This window comes from Mus caroli, chromosome 1 (assembly GCF_900094665.2).
Source record: "Mus caroli chromosome 1, CAROLI_EIJ_v1.1, whole genome shotgun sequence".
NCBI lineage: Eukaryota > Metazoa > Chordata > Mammalia > Rodentia > Muridae > Mus > Mus caroli.
The window spans coordinates 68,054,176-68,070,632 of record NC_034570.1 but is presented as its reverse complement, the minus strand read 5'-3'; the positions used below and the strand labels follow the sequence as shown (position 1 = coordinate 68,070,632).

Below are 16,457 nucleotides of genomic sequence, written 5' to 3'. Positions count from 1 at the left end.
GCACTGACTGCTCTTCTGAAGGTCCCGAGTTCAAATCCCAGCAACCACATGGTGGCTCACAACCATCTGTAAGGAGATCTGACGCCCTCTTCTGGAGTGTCTGAAGACAGCTACAGTGTACTTACATATAATAAATAAATTAAAAAAAAAAGAGAAGGATCTTAGAGCTGCTGCAGATGAGGCCTGTGCTTTCTAGGAATTACTGGTAGGAGGTATGGTTCATTCACTTTATCCTAAGAAACAGGTGAATAAAGGATTAACATGCTCAGGGTCACACAGTGACTGTCTGGCAGAGTTCAATTTATCTAAAACCACTTTTCAGTATTCCCTATCTGGTCTATGTGATTGAAATCAAACATCTTCCCTTCAAGTTGAAGAAATTATTTCTTATAACCATAACAAAACTTTACTATTGTTACACCACAGTTTATTAATAGTTGGATTTGCATAGTGAGTTCAACTATTAATACATACCCAGTCACAAAATCATCTGAGAAATTTATTTTAGACTATGAATTACCATCCTCAATACTGAGACCAAGATTAAAACAGGGCTCTACTCCAGTGCATATTGTATAGTCCCTTGTAACTCAAATGTCATCAATCCACCTTTCATTAGCATGCTACTTATTTACATAGTATGAGTGCAGGTGTGGTATATACATATGTGAGGCTGAAGTGTAGAGACGAGATTCTCACTGAACCTGGTACTAGGCTGGCAGTTAGCAAACCCTAGCGATTCTTCTGTCCATAATCTTGGAGCTCTGGGGTCACAGATATGCAGTCATAGCTGGCTGTTTATGTGAGTACTAGGGACTTGAACTCAGGTTCTTATGCTCTGAGCAGCAAGTGCTCTTACCTGGTTAGCTATCTCCCCTCGTCCCCTTTATTAATTTTGTAAATAACCCTTTATTATTTTCTGTTTGTGTAAAATAGAAAAAAATTTTGTTTTGATGATAATGGATGGTATTAGGATATTATTTCATAATGACAAGACAATACTATATTATAATCCAACTTTTGTAATTGTGTGTTTAGTGAATAACACCCTGCATTCATTGTCCTTTAATAGTATTTCCAATTTTCTTGCTAAATGTATGGTCCCCCCTCCCCTGTGTGTGTGTATATAAAGACAGAGCTGGGAATAGCTCAGTAGTAGATCGCTTGCCTAGTACATATGGGGCCCTAAACTCAATTCACAGCAACACACACACATAAACAGGGAAGAAAAAAAAGTAACTTTAGGGCTGGGGAGATGGTCCAGTCAGTAATGTGCTTGAAAATATGGGATCTGAGTTTAATTTCTGGAACCCACCTAAAAAGCTGGCTTTGGTTGCCCATGTAATCCCAATGCTGTAGAAGCAGACAGACAGATCACTGAGGTGTACTGGCCAGCCAACTTAGTCAAACCTGCAAGATTCAGGTCAGAGACCACATTACAAGTACCACTCCAGAGGAACAACTCTCAAGGCTGACCTCTGGTCGGTCTCCGGACATGTACATCCACACATATAAACACATCACTAATTTTCATTATTAAGCAAAAATCAAGCATCTTCTCGAGACCGAGGCTACTGTGGGAACTGCTGCATGTAATACTCCATCTCAGTTCCTAGTATTTTTCCTATTATTTTTTTCTGCTCAGATCAAAATAACAGTATGAATTGTGGACATAGGGGATGGTGAAGAAACTGGGTCAAATTTGTATCCTTCAGTCTTATCCCTTATCAATTATCCTAATGAATGTCTGGTACAAAAAAAACTGTTAGAGCTGCCATGTGGGTCAAGCAGCATAACACATGTTTTTAAACTTATGTATGGCACTATAGATGTAGTTTGAAGAACTATATATTGAGAACTTTTTATAAGTAGCGTATCACAGGTTTTTGTTTTGCTTTTTGAGAGGGTCCATGTAGCCCTGATTGTCCTTGAACTTGAAGAGATCTGCCCCCTCCTGCTCACCAAAGACATGTATCACTATGGTTAGCTTAATGTGCCACAGTTTTAACAGCTACTCAAATAATGCATTAGGGAGGGAAAAGGAAAATGAGAATCTTGGCAGAGGAGAGGAGACTGGTATTGAAGCATCCAAGTTCAGATGCTGAGATCTACCATCTAACCTTGAAGAACTCCCTTACCACCGCCACCTTTCAACTTGATGAGTCTCAAATAATATGTATAACTGGGAAAGAAGGAACAAAAGCAACTAGGGGCTTCTTTCCCATTATTGTCTGCCAGTCGACTGCCATCTCCTTCCTCCATTAATGGCTGCTCCCAGACCTTGGTGAAGTGAGATCATCAAAAAGAGGACCAATCAGACCAATGTCAAAACTAAGGGTGACAGGAAACCCAGAGGTATTGATTGACAAAGGGCATGGAGAAGATTAAATGACTAGATTCTCATGACTAACATAATCATGGGAACAACAAGAAAATGAAGTACATGCTGCCCAGTGGCTTCTGGAAACTCCTGGTCTACAGCATTAGAAAGCTTGAAGTGTTTCTTTGTAACAAATCTACTGTGCTGAGATTTCTCAGTGTTTCCTCTAAGAACTGCAAAATCACTACAGAAAAAAAACAACACAGCTGGCCCTTCAGGCTGTACAATGAAGGAAATGAGTTATGTGGCTTACATATATACTTTATTTGTGCTTAAATAAACACACACACACACACCCCTATGGAAACTATAGTCCCTTAATTAAGAATTTTAACAATTATAAACAGAGACAGGATATATAAAATACTACTTGCTCTGAAAAGAAGAAATCAACTTCATAAAGTGGTATGTTCTTAATTTTTTTTAATGAATGTTTATTAGTTTGTGTGTATTGTGAGTTCTGGGGATTTAACTCAGGTCAATACACTTAGCAACAAGTGACTTTACCCACTAAGCCATCTCACTGGTTCCTGAAGCAATGTGTTCCTGTATAGGTCTCAGTTACACTTAGCTGGGTTGCTTGCTTTTTTTCATCCCTTTTGAGACTGCGTCTTACTGTGTAACTCAGGCTGGCCTAAATAAAACACTCTGTAGACCAGGCTGCCCTTGAATGCGGAGATCTGCCTGCCTCTGCTTCCCAGGGTACTGGGATTAAAAGCATTGTCATGCCAATCAGATTGTTCACTTTTGGGAGGAGTCTCTGGAGACTGAACCAAGGGTGTCACACATGCTAGATCAAATATTCTCCTATAATTAATATCTCTACCCATCTTTTAAAAAATGTTTTCTGAGATAGTCTTATTAAATTGCCAGGCTGGTCTTGAACTTGTGATCTGCCTGTCTGAGCTGATATTACAGATGTGCTGTCACCACCCTCTGGAGGATGTTTTGCTTTTCTTTTTGGTCAGGATATCACTATGCTATCATGGTGGCCTGGAACTTTCCATATAGACCAGGCTGGCCTCAAAATTCACAGAAATCCACTTGCCTCTCCCTCCCATGCACGGCTGTCCTAAATATTTCATTTTATACTTGAAGTTAAGGTAGTTTTTCATGTTTTATTTAGTCATTATGTTATGTTGTCTCATAATGTAACCTAAATACATTATTTTCCTGATAGCATTTCCCCTTGGTGAAACTGGCCTTTAGAAGTGTCTTTAAACTATGCTGCTTCCAGTATGGTTGTGAGCGTAGCCATTCAGTCAGCATTGAGTGCTTACCTTGTAGTAGGAACTGTCCCAGTGATGGGGAAAACAAGTGAACAAGCCTCACCAAATACTTGCCCCTGATTTACAGAATACAGACAACCCACAAGTAAAATAAAATTAAAAATCTAGTAATTAAACCGTGGGATCGGTGCTCTATATGAGAAAATGTTGGGGTTTTAAGCTACTAAGAGTATGGTAGGAAAAAGCCACTCTGAGGTAAACTTGTGTGTATGTATGGAGGCAGAGTCCTAAGAAAGGCATTCCAGGTAAGGAATATGTAACAGAAAAGTTCATAAACTTCTTGGTCAGAGGAGCTTAGGGAGCAAGTGACAAAAACCAAGCCCATAAACGTGACTAAGGGCCACATCATACAGGGCTTGTAGGCCAAGGAAGGAGTCTACTTTCTCTAAATTTAACCGAAAGCCATAGTACGACTCTAGGGAGGTATAATACATGATTTGCTTTTCTTGTTAAAAGATGAAACGCGAGGCTCGAGGAAGGCTTTCCTCATGCAAAAAGCAAGTGGCTTGAGCTAGAAGCCCATTTCGAAACCAGAGATGTGCCTAGGCGAGGAAGTCAAGGATCACCTGACCAGAGCGAATGGCTGTGGCAGTATCCCCATCCTCACCGACGCCCAGCACACACAACCCGCGTCCAGATAAACTGACGCCAGGCGCAAAGGAATCAATGAATGGCCTGCTGGGGCAGCGCGGGGCGCGAGACCAGGCCTCGGCGCTGGCAAACAACGCGAGAGGCCGCGCGCCAGGACAGGAGAGGGGACGGGAGGGGACAGCGGGGGTCCGGCTCCGCCACGGTCGGAGTGTGGAGACCCCTGGACCTTGCGACGAGGGGCAGGAGCAGCTGGACTCAGGGCCCGGATCTGGGAGCTAGAAAACAGGCTGAACGGACATCCGGACGGGAGCAACCACTCACCGCTGCCGTTGCCAGGCTGTGCATGTTTGGAGCCGCCCCCGCACTCCTCCTCTCGCCGGACGCTCCGGACCCGCGTCCCAGCTTCAGCGGCTCTGATGCCCAAGAGGAAGAGCCGCCATCCGCCTCCGCCTCGCTCCGCCCCCTTCGCGGGCCTTTGACCTCTCACCTCTGACCCTCCTACCCTCCGCCCACCTAGCCCTTTCCCGCCTCCCGGACCTCGGCCTAGCGAATAATCCCAAAGTATGTTCTTTGAACCTTCAGATTCGGGATCAAAATGACGTCTACAAACTACTGGCCCTCGTATCCCCCCAGGATCGCAGGTAAATCCCCTGAGAGACGTGAACTCTGACTTTCTCCCGAAGGCCAGAGAAGGGCGGGAAAAGGCCAGCCGGCTTGGAAGGACACGAATTGCGCATGCTCAAGCAGGTTGCGCGTGAGGAAAATGGTAGGAGGGCCAAAGTTGGTAAAGTGGACGGTGCGCATGTGTATTACGGTGTCCTCACGGCGGGGGCGTGGCCGCCCGGGTTAGGGGGCTGGGCTTGGTGAGGGGCAGAGCGAATGCTTGAGGGGCGGGACTTGCGCGCTTACGCGCACGCGCCTGGACTGGTTGCGTCGAGAGTGCGTGCGTCCGTACGTGTTTGCGTGTAGTCATAGTTCCCGCCATCAGCGGGTTTAGGTGTGCTAGGGGAGAGACCGGCCTCGCTCTCTGGGGCTAGGAGAGCCCCTTCCTTCCGAGCCTTTCGGCTCCACCCCCTCCGCGGGAACTTTGTGCTTCCGGCAAGCTTGTCCGGAGCTGGGACCCTCTAGCACAGGTAAGGCGAGCCCGGACAGCTTCTGAATTGAGCCGTTTTTCCCGGCACCCCCACCCCACCCCTGCGGTCCGCCCACTCGGCGTCCACTTCAGAGTTCTCCCGGCTGCTGTTGAGCCCGCCCCGGGTCCTTGGACTCCCAATGCCTTACAGGTGCCCCGTTCGAGTGTTGCCCCTTTACTTCTCCTTTAACGCGTCCGTGTTGTCACTTGCTTTCTGCATCCTAAATCTGGCCTCTCGTCACCAAGGTTCTGGTGGTCTCAGCGTTCCTCCCTGCAAGGCCTGCTGTCTTTACAGGTGACTTTGTTGCCACATAACCATCAAGACCTTGACTGCGATATTCACCCGCCCTCTTGACCATTCTTTACTTTCCTACTTCTCTTAGACATTACTCGCTGAAAGGGAGTGTGACTTTTGTCGTGCCTTTGGTTGCTACCCATATCTAGACAGGACACTGACGGTGTCTATTGAACCAATTTTAAATCAAAATTTGGAGAAAAATAAAAAGGTAATAAAGTTCCGTGTCGTTGGAGAGTTGTACTGTAGTGTTTTTCAGATATTCCTTTGGCGAGTTAACAGTACCTGATGAGTCTAGAGTTGAAAGAACTAAGAGGGAATGTTAAGGGGGCATTTTGGTTTATTGTGTTAAGTATTAGAGGAGGCTTCTGGACCAGACAGATAGGCACACACTAGTGTGTTTGTATGATATGTTTGTCATTTGTCATGTTAATATTTGGGTGAATATTCAAAAGAATAGTGTTGCATACTGGCAAAAGTAAAAGGAGGGACTGAAAACCCAAGGACAGATGTAATCAGTTGGTAAGAAATTTTGTCAGGGTAAATGATTTGGTTTTAGACTGGGATTCTCTCCTGTTGCCCTTCTATTTCTCTCTAAGCTTTAAATTCTGCTATATGTTGATACCTTGAGATTTTCTTATTTTCAGCTCCATATTCAAATAGCCAACTGTTTGCTTAACATCTCAACTTGATTTTTTTCCCCCTTAGGAATTTCAAATATGATACCTTTAAAAACTAGAGTCAATCTGTCTCTTGTACCCAAATTCTCTCCTTTCCAGTGTCCACTACCACAAGCGGCATATCCATTTTGATGCCACATAGCCATTTGTTCAGTGACACTGGGTAGAAGCTTGAGAAGCAGTCTTGATTTCTTCATCCTATGTGTTCATATCCTTTCCAAGTTCTGTTTTACTTCCAATATATGTTTTGCATTTATTTTTGACCTTCTTCACTTTGACTTTTCTAGTTCAAACCACAGTTCTTTTTCATAGGGACTTGATCTCCCTTATTCCTATTCTTACCCGTAGAATAGGAATAAGAGTTCTTAGCTTACCTGGGTAATGGGAGGCAGAGGCAGATGGATCTCTGAGTTCAAGACCAGCTTGGACTACAGAGTGAGTTCCAGGATAGCTGGGGTGGGGGGTGGGGGGTGGCAGTACACAGAAAAACCCCGTCTCTAAAACCAAATAAACAAAAGTTCTCACCTTAGTGGATTATTGTGAGTGCTATAAACTCCCTAAAGTATTGACACTCAGAACCTGGCAAGTAAGAATTATTATTGTAATTATGAGTTAAAAACACTACTTTCTTATCTGATCTCCCTGGGTTTTGTTTTGTTTTGTTTTTCTTGTTTTCTTTTCTTCCCAAACTCACCCTCTATCCATTCATTCAAATAACGTATAATTTCTTTGCTTGAAACCCTTCAGTGGCTTTCTCATTGCCAAGGTGCTCATTACTTTAAGATAAAATGTAAAATAATGTTCTGGGGATACAGTTCAGTTGCTGGATGCTTCCCTAGCATGCACGAGTCCCTAGGGGTTTTTTGTTTGTTTGTTTTGTTTTTGAGACAGGGTTTCTCTGTGTAGCCCCTGCTGTCCTGGAACTCACTTTGTAGACCAGGCTGTCCTTGAACTCAGCAATCCCTGCCTGCCTCTGTTTCCCAAGTGCTAGGATCAAAGGCGTGCGCCACCACCGCAGGGCAAATCCCCAGTTTTGTGCTCCAGCACCACATAAAGCCAACAGAGACAGGAGGAGCAGAAATTCAAGTCCTCAGATATACCAGCCTTGGCTATAAGTCTGTCTGTCTGTCTGTCTCTCTCTCTTTTAAGGAAAACATTTCAGAATCACAAGATTTCTACATAACCTGGTTCTTTCCTCCTCCTCCTCCTCCTACTACTTCTTCTTCTTTTTGGTTTTTCGAGACAGGGTTTCTCTGTGTAGCCCTGGCTGTCCTGGAACTCACTCTGTAGACCACGCTGGCCTTGAACTCAGAAATCCGCCTGCCTCTGCCTCAAGTGCAGATCAAAGGCGTGCGCCACCACACCCGGCTCTTTCCTACTTCTTTAGCTTCACCTTCTGACCTCTTCCTTTCTTTTAATTAACCTCCAGCCATACTAATTTATGTAGACATACAATGTTTCTGGTTTAGGCTTTTGCATATACACTACTCTGTTTATCTGGCTTGTTCCAGCACTAGTGCTGCCATCCTTCAATCAACTTAGGCCTTAATTTGCAGTCTAAGTAATACTTTCTCAGAGAAGCCTTGTTGATTTTTTTTTTTCCCCTCTACAACCCCCAAGTTGGATAAAAGCTACTTTAGGCAGAACCCTCTCCTGCAAATACAACTAACCTCTTACACACACACACACACACACACACATACACACACACGTATATACTAGGTTAAAAAAAATAAACATAAAGCGACCCATTTTCACATGTTTTCTCAAGAATTGGTTAAATGAATCAAATTGGAAATTGCATAAGCTTGTAATGATGTAAAGTGTAAGATGCTGTAAGAGCCATCGTGTGTTTTGAAAGCATCAGTCTTCAGATACTCTTATCAGAAGAATTCTACTGCAAAGGACACATCAAAGGAAAACAGGTAGGAATATGGCTCAGCATGGTTAGCATGCTGGAAGCCTGGATTCTGTTTGAAAATGAGTGGGGGCAAAGGACAACTGAGGGGCTCCAGTTAAGGTTGTTTTTTTTTTTTTTTTTTTTTTTTACTTATTTCTGTGTGAATCAGGAACTGGATTGTGTGAAATCATTCTGATTTCAGACTGTCTAATGGAGGTAAATCTTTTCTTTTGTAAATTAGAGATAAATCTTATTTAGATAATTTTTTCCACTATGACATGAACTTTATCTCCTTTATATACTTACTGTATGTAATTTAAAAAATTATATTATTTGTGTGGTGTCTGTGTACATGTTCATTCAAACATGGCATGTATGTTGATGTGGTCAGAAGACATCTTTCAGGAGTCATTTCAATCTTCACTGTTGGATGCAGGGATCAAAGTCATGTCATCAAGCTTGGTCAGCTAGTTCCTTTCTGGTTGGGCAATTCTTTGCAGGTTCTATATTATGATTTTTATGTTAGGAAAGGAAGTTCTTGGAAAATCTGTAAGAGTAGTTTATATTTTTTAGCAACAGGTTGAATTGAAACTAGTAAAGATGAGGGTTTGTTTATTTTTTGTTTGTTTGAAACAAGGTTTCTCTGTGTAGCCCTGGCTGTCCTGGAACTCTGTAGACCAGGCTGGCCTCAAACTTAAAGAGATCCGCCTGCCTCTGTCCCTGAGTGCTGGGATAAAAGCCGTATGACACCATGTCTGCCTTAAACTGGGTCTTAAGCCACTTCAGGCTCCCAGTTCAGGATGTGTTCATTTATGATGGTATTTAGTTACTTGCAAGATGAGGTTTCTACAAATAGATAAAACAGTTCTTGGTAGATAAAGAAGTCAATATTAAAGTTTAATAACATGTTTTAGGGCTTTAAGAATTTATACTGAAAACAATAAAACAGTAAAGTGTAATAGATGTCAAACACAAGCAGTTGGTTTTATTTTCTAGTTTACAATGGTGTTAACAGTACTAGTTAGCACAGGTACTTAGTTAGCACTTACTGTTTCTGCTGTTGGAGTATACTAGACTAAGTGCTTGTGGTTATGTATCATGTGCCTCCCCATTAGGGAGAAGACATTTAAAAACAACTACTGTGGACTTTAGTTCCTAAGAAATAGAGAGTGGCTCTTTAGAAAGACTTTGTAGAAAAGGATTCATTGGTGGAAAACAATCCTGAGTCTGGGAAGTGACTCAGAATTCATTGATGAGGATGAACTGTGGTAGTGGCTCAAATGTGGGTGGGGTTCCAGCCAAGTGTAGTGGTATGTGCCTGTAATCCTAGCCCTTGAAGAGTGGAAGTAGGATGAACAGAGTCAGCCTCCACATACAGAGTTCAAAGGAAGCCTACATTACACAAAACCCTGTTTCCAAAACAAAAACAAAAAAAAAAGCAGCAGCATTTGGGATTTGCCTAAATGATAAGGGAAAGGATAAACATAGGGAAATCAGGCCAAGCATGGTGGCACACACCTTTAGTCCCAGCACTCTGGAGGCAGGTGGACCTCTGTGAGTTTGAAGCCAGCCTGGTCTACAAAGTAAGTCCAGGACAGCCAGGGCTCCGGCACACAGAAAAACCCTGTCTTAAAAACAAACAAAAGGGCTGTGAGGTGGCTCAGTGGGTAAGAGCACTCACTGACTGCTCTTACAAAGGTCCTGAGTTCAAATCCCAACAACCACATGGTGGCTCACAATCATCCATAATGAGATCTGATGCCCTCTTCTGGTGTGTCTGAAGACAGCTACAGTGTACTTAAAATAATAAATAAATCTTTCAAACAAACAAGCAAACAAAAAACTAACCTAAACCAAAAAGACCATAGAGAAATGGAAGAGCAGTAGCTGATGACACATGATTTCACTCACATTTGTTTCTTCTAACTGGAGGAAATCAGGAGATTATCCAAATGATCAGATGAGTGAAAAGTTGATAATCTTGTATTAAAGTTTGTTGTAGAATTTCAGAGAAAATTATGCTTTGAGAGACCTAAAATTAAGAAAGAAATTTTTGTTTTTTTGAAGTTGTTTTTTTTTTTTTTTGAGAGCTTTCCAAAAGGTAAGTGAAGATACCCTTTTCCCATCTTTAAAAACTACAGCTCAACACACCTTAGAAGCAGCCTTTAAGACAGTTATGATGTAATAATGTTTCTAAAGTCAACAAAGGATGTACTTTTTCATTGACTTAGTTTCAAAATCTAGTAGCAAAAAATAAAAGCAAGACACAGGGTGATGGACTTACAGGCTCTTCCTACAATCGTACAATTCCTCATTCTCCACTGCAGGCACATCCCTATTTCATTCTCCACTGCAGGCACATCCCTATTTTGTGCAGGTTGGAAAGTCTTACACTATATTTTACATATTTCCAGTAAGTGGTCTTTAAATGAGTCCTTTTTACATACATGATTTGTTTTCTTGAGCTTTAATTTCATATGTTGAAACTTTTTAAATAAAGAACACTTATGTTTTCTTTAGCTGAGTTGATGACTGTTGGAGGGACCACTGGTAGAGCCGAAGAATATGAATAGTTTCTCAAGAAAAGTACATTACTTTTGGCACAAGAAGCAGAATAACTGTGAATTGTTATCACGTGGAATTTTTCAGTAAAAATCACTGAAAAGTAAGTTGCTTTTGTTTTGGTTCTGTTTTTCTAGTATGCAAATAGGCAAGAATTGGCAGTTTTTTATATTCACTGTAATTATACTTTTATGTTTCAGTGTGTTTTTTTTTTTTCCACAGAATGACTCCAATATGTGCAGTTAAGTAACTGAATACAATATATACACCGTTTGCAATATGAGCTTGCATAGAACACTCAAATTTGTAATCAATTGTGAAGTAATTTAGAAAAAATAATTTAACATACTTAGACTTCATTTTAATTTTCTTGTGTTCTATATTACTTACATAAGACAATTCGTGTTAGAGCTCAAGGAATCTTTGATTCTTGTTGACAGAAAGTTTAACTATTGCTAGGCACAGTGGTTCACTTTTGCAATCTCAGTACACTGAGTTCTAGACCAAAGTGCTACAATGTAAGGCCTTGTCTCAAAAAAATTTTTTTTTCTTTTAAAATTGTTTCTACATGTATGTACAAAAGACTGAAAAACTCTCTCTTAAGTAAGTAGGGCAAGCTCTGATAGTGTGGTGAGTGTTCAGAAGTGGTTATTGTTCATCCATCTGGTACGGAAGAAGGCACTGACCATAGTAAAGTTGTACTTAGTCTCTAATTTTATGTTCTGTATCTTTCAGTTTTTTCATTACAAGAAAACAAGCTTGTTAGTCAAAGTGATTAAGAAAATGTTAAATATATAAAGTAAAAATTTTATACTCATAACCAAAATTTGCATTTAGAATTAGACAAAAATAGGATTTTTAAAATCTCTTATATATTTTAGTGAACATGAAATTTTATCTGTTTTATTTAATAATGACTTTTTTATTAAGGTAAATACCAAGATAATTGTGCTTTATATTCCCTTTTGGTACCCTAACCAATAATGAGATATAAAGAAAGATGAAAGGATTTGATAAGACAAAACTTTTGGAAGGGAGAAGTATAAGGAAAGATGAAAAAACTTTATAAGATATGAAACTTTTCAACAATTGACTTATGTGTCTTTTGATCTGGTACTTGTATAAGTTAGACTAGCCTTAAGTCCAGTTATCTTCCAAGTGCTGGCACTACAGGTATGTGCCACCATGCCCAGCTTGTTCATTATTTTTGAGTATTGATACTTAGTGAGATTAAAGAACATATTCCCTGTCTTCAAATAGTATAGATAAAAACAAAGGTTTAAACAGCATTTATAATACAGCATCAAAAGTGTCTCCATAAGCACAAAGTACAATAGGAATATGGAGAAGGATTTAAATAAATAGCCTCAGTGTGGTTATAAGGAAGAGAACCAGTGAAAAGTAGTCAGGAAGCTTACAGAGGGTAACATCTAAATTGAACCTTGATTTTAGAATCAAGAGAAGGAATTAAAGCAGGATGGGGAAGAGAGATTACATGAAAACTTAGAGACATGACCACAGTACGTAAAGATTCAGTGTCATGAGACTACATGGCTATGGGAAATTTTTTGAGTTGAGAAGGATTGAGGGGACACTTACTGGGGATGGATAATCTGGGCCTGGTTCATGAGGCTTTGATGTCATGTTAATAAAGTTGTATTTTATTTTGAGGAGAGTGAACGGTCATTCAATAATACTGAGATGGAGAGTGATTCTATTTGATTTGTAGTTTACTTAGAAAGTTGCCTGAGGGCTGGAGATGGCTCAGCAGGTAAGAGCACTGACTTTCCAGCAACCACATGGTGGCTCACAACCATCTGTAATGAGATCCGATGCTCTTTTCTGGTGTGTCTGAGGAGATTGACAGTGTACTCACATTTATAAAACAAATAAAATGTTTTTTGAAAAAAGTTGCCTGAAAAGGCATGTGGAGTTAGAATTCTGACCTCCCATTTCTAGTCCAATACCAAAATATCATACAAGAAGGTCAGAAGCTAGTGATTCTGGCTTGAGAAGCTGGTGTAGGAGAGGAAAAATGTATCCTTTCTAATCCTGATAGACAACATAGAAAAAAAACCTCAAGGACTTGGACAAACAATAGAGCCACAAATAATTGCTAAAATGTAATACAAGTTTAGGTTGCTTGCTTAGCTTACTGCAAGTTTATTAGTTTGAGTAAAATGACACATGAATAGGTAGGTCTATAACAATAATAAATGTTACTTTGAATTTATATGTTTAGTTAACTACTTACATTTAAATGTGGCCATAGTTGGCCCTCAGAAATTTTTGGAGGATGAGAATAAAGAATAATGACCTCTCAAAATGTTTTTTTTTTTTTGCCCCCCAAAATGTTTTTAAATGTCTTTTTAAATTCCTAGTTACTTTCTGTGTAGTAACTAGTAAGAGGCTTTGAATTAGAGGACTCCAGACCAGTCGTCTCCTACCTGCAGCTGAGTTTTGATTTGAAGAAAGTAAATTAGAATTTACTGCTTACAATATAAAATGAGTAGTTTTATATGAAGTTCATTTTCAAGACAAAGAAAAAATGAGGTGATCTGGCAAATTTGGTTCATGTGCTAGTAGAATTGATAACACTTGTACATGTTTTACCTACCTTAGCCATTTCTCTTACCTAGCTAGCCACTACAGATAATTGGTTTGCAATTTCGGTCAACAAGTGAATTACTGAGGTATTTGGAAAAAGAGATCCTATAGAGAAGGAATAATTCAGCTTGGATGCTGACTCCATATATACTAATAGTACTGTCAGCTGAGTACATGTGCTATCTCATCCCCCAACATTATATTTGTTCACTGTTGCACTTTATGGTTGACACAGCACTAATATCAGAAAAGGAAATTACAATTGCAACAGAATTGGCTCCCAATTTCTAGACCTAATATGTCTTTTATATTATCTTTTCTACATTTTCCAGTTGAGCTATCTAGGCAGTAGTGTTGTTCAAATGATGGTTAATTTATAAACTTATAAGCAAAAATCTATTTTAGAGATGCTGTTTTAGAATTTGAAAATACATAAAAAATTTGATTTAGCAATGTTAGATATTTGGACATTTATACATGTGAATAGTAATTCACAGTACTATTTGGTAACATCTATTACTATACTTTTACTTGCTGACTTTTGAAAGTCTAGTTGAGGAGTATTAGATATCCTATTAGTGATTGCTATAAGTCACTTACAAATATTAGAAGTTCATTCAAGGGGTTGGGAAGATGGCTCAGTGGGTAAAGTACTCAATAACCAAGCCTGATAACCTGAGTTTGAATTCCCACCCCAAAACTAGAAAGAGTGCATACACATCTGTAATCCCAGCATACTCCTATAGGAAATAGGAGGCTGAGACAAAATCATAGGAAGTTTATGGGTTCCTTAGCCTGCGGGATGCAGCAGTGATAAAGAGAGACCTTGTCTCAGACAACTGCTGTACAGGTATGCCACTACTCAAGCACACACATCCTACACACACGAAAGAGAAGGAAATAATTCATTCTGGAAACTTGAATATTTGTTTAAAGTTAAATTGCTTGATAGCAATGGTAATGCTGAATATTGGGTTAGGGAAGGAATAAGATTTTTTTGTTGTTAGAGATTAAATGATTTTTTTCCTAATGTAGTTCCGAATGTTGAGCTAGTTTTAAAAATTCCTAATTTTTAAAATTCATTTGATATATGGTATACATGTGAATGAATAATATACTTACTGCTGACTATGTTGGGGTGAAACTCCATATTCTAATGGAGTCACTGGAGTTGATTTTTAATTTAAAATTGAAATTTAAATTCTATTACATAAAAAGAAAAGAATGAATACTGTAATGGTAAAGTTACTTAAATTGAGAATGGAATCTTTATTTCTTATTGCCCTATCAGCTCTTTTATGAGTGGTACAGGATACAAAATATAGTTGCTAATAGATACAAAGAAGCATGTACAGAAGAAATGAAAGATTAAATTCCATCTGCCTTATCTGTCTGTATTATCTGTGTTCTTCAGCAGATCAAGTCCTTCGAGTATGAGGATGCAGAGGTAAAAGAGATTTATTGAAATGGAAAATTATATAAGATGATTCATTATGTATTAATCACTTGTAATTTTTTTGTTTTTCTTTAGAATTCGTCAGGTGAACATATATTTTTGCTTTTTAATTTGGTTAAAAGCAATTTATTTTTAAAGAAAATATGTCTCCTCTGAAGATATATGGTCCTATCAGAATTCGAAGTATGCAGACTGGGATTACAAAGTGGAAAGAAGGATCCTTTGAAATTGTGGAAAAAGACAGTAAAGTCAGCCTGGTTGTTCACTACAACACTGGAGGAATTCCAAGAGTGTTTCAGGTATTCTCATGACCATGAGAACTTATCCAAGAAAACTGGGAGCTGAATATGAGCTCAGTGGTTGCACTTGCCTTACGTGCTCAGAACCTTGGATTAAATTACTAACATCACACACACACATCAGGGTGATCTGAGTTGATTCCCCTGATTTTTTCTTTGAAGTAATTGCTAGATTCATTTAATGGGATTTTTTTTTTTTTTTTTAGTGTCTTGTAAAAGTTAGTAACTATGTCCTGAAAAATCCCATCCTATGTCATACATTTTAATGGATGATTGTTCAGGTCATCTTTATAGCTTTATAGTTTTTAAAAAATAGCTTGGGTTTGTTTATTTTATTTATTTATTTTTTTAGATTTACCTATTTTATGTATATGAGTGTTCCATCTGCGAGTTAACCTGCATGCCAGAAGAGGGTATCAGAACTCATTAGAGATGGGTGTAAGCTACCATGTGGTCACTGGGAATTGAACTTGGGACCTCTGGAAGAGTAGCTGGTGCTCTTCACTGTTGATCCGTTTCTCCAGCCCTCTTACAGTAACACACTATAACTTCTAACTGCACAAATTTGAAAGTTCTTTATTACTTCTCACTCTCGTTAAAACAATAGCTATTAGGCCAGCAAGGTGACTTAGTGGGTAAAGGTACCTGCCACCAAGCTTGATGTTCTGAATTTGTTCCTTAAGACCTACAAGGAAGGAGACTATCAATTCCCACAAGTTACCGTCTATGACATGTGCATACCATATATACACATATGTACACACAAAAAACATAATAAAAATTAAATAGTTTATCTTCTGTACTACTCTTGAGGAGCAAAGAGCTCCTACTATTTCTGTGAGTTGAATTAAAGAACACCTTTGCCTGAGAGCACATTTCTACATCCCAGCATTTGGGAATCTCATTCAAGAGAATCACAACTTTATGCCTAGCCTGGTCTGCATGGTGAATTTGAGACCATTTTGAGTTACATAGTAAGACTATGTCTCAAAAAACAAACAAAGAAAACAAAAACAAAAACAGGATCTGGAGAGGTGGCTCAGTGATTAAAAGCACTGACTGCTCTTGCAGAAGACATGGGTTCAGTTCCCATCACCAACAGAGCAGCTTACAACTGCCTGTAACTCCCCTCTTCTGGCCTCTGCAGCACTAGGCATCCACATAGATGAATGCATACATATGGGCAAATGTTGCGGCCTGCCCGCAGTCCACAACACGAATGGTTCAACTGAGAATGGCAGTTCGCTGAAAAGAGAGGAATCTAGA

At 39.6% G+C, this 16,457-nt stretch overlaps 2 protein-coding genes across 6 annotated transcripts in view; one reads left to right on the top strand and one right to left on the bottom strand.

Annotated features, from left to right (window-relative positions):
- Window positions 1-5,009, bottom strand: part of Cnot9 (CCR4-NOT transcription complex subunit 9) — a 23,028-nt gene extending 18,019 nt beyond the window's left edge. The window contains exon 1 of the mRNA XM_021170868.2: window positions 4,582-5,009. Coding sequence (XP_021026527.1) covers window positions 4,582-4,605 — 24 coding nt within the window. The 5' untranslated portion in view covers window positions 4,606-5,009. The remainder of the gene's footprint in view (window positions 1-4,581) is intronic.
- Window positions 1-16,457, top strand: part of Usp37 (ubiquitin specific peptidase 37) — a 94,214-nt gene that overhangs the window by 18,273 nt on the left and 59,484 nt on the right. For 2 of the 5 annotated variants that reach the window (XM_029478596.1, XM_029478588.1), the window contains exons 1-3: window positions 5,215-5,393; window positions 10,788-10,932; window positions 14,968-15,191. In XM_029478596.1, coding sequence (XP_029334456.1) covers window positions 15,036-15,191 — 156 coding nt within the window. In that variant the 5' untranslated portion in view covers window positions 5,215-5,393; window positions 10,788-10,932; window positions 14,968-15,035. Of the gene's footprint in view, window positions 1-4,822; window positions 4,902-5,214; window positions 5,394-5,775; window positions 5,899-10,787; window positions 10,933-14,967; window positions 15,192-16,457 lie in introns of those variants that run through there. The other 3 variants (XM_029478593.1, XM_029478595.1, XM_021170821.1) reach the window with 3 other exon arrangements.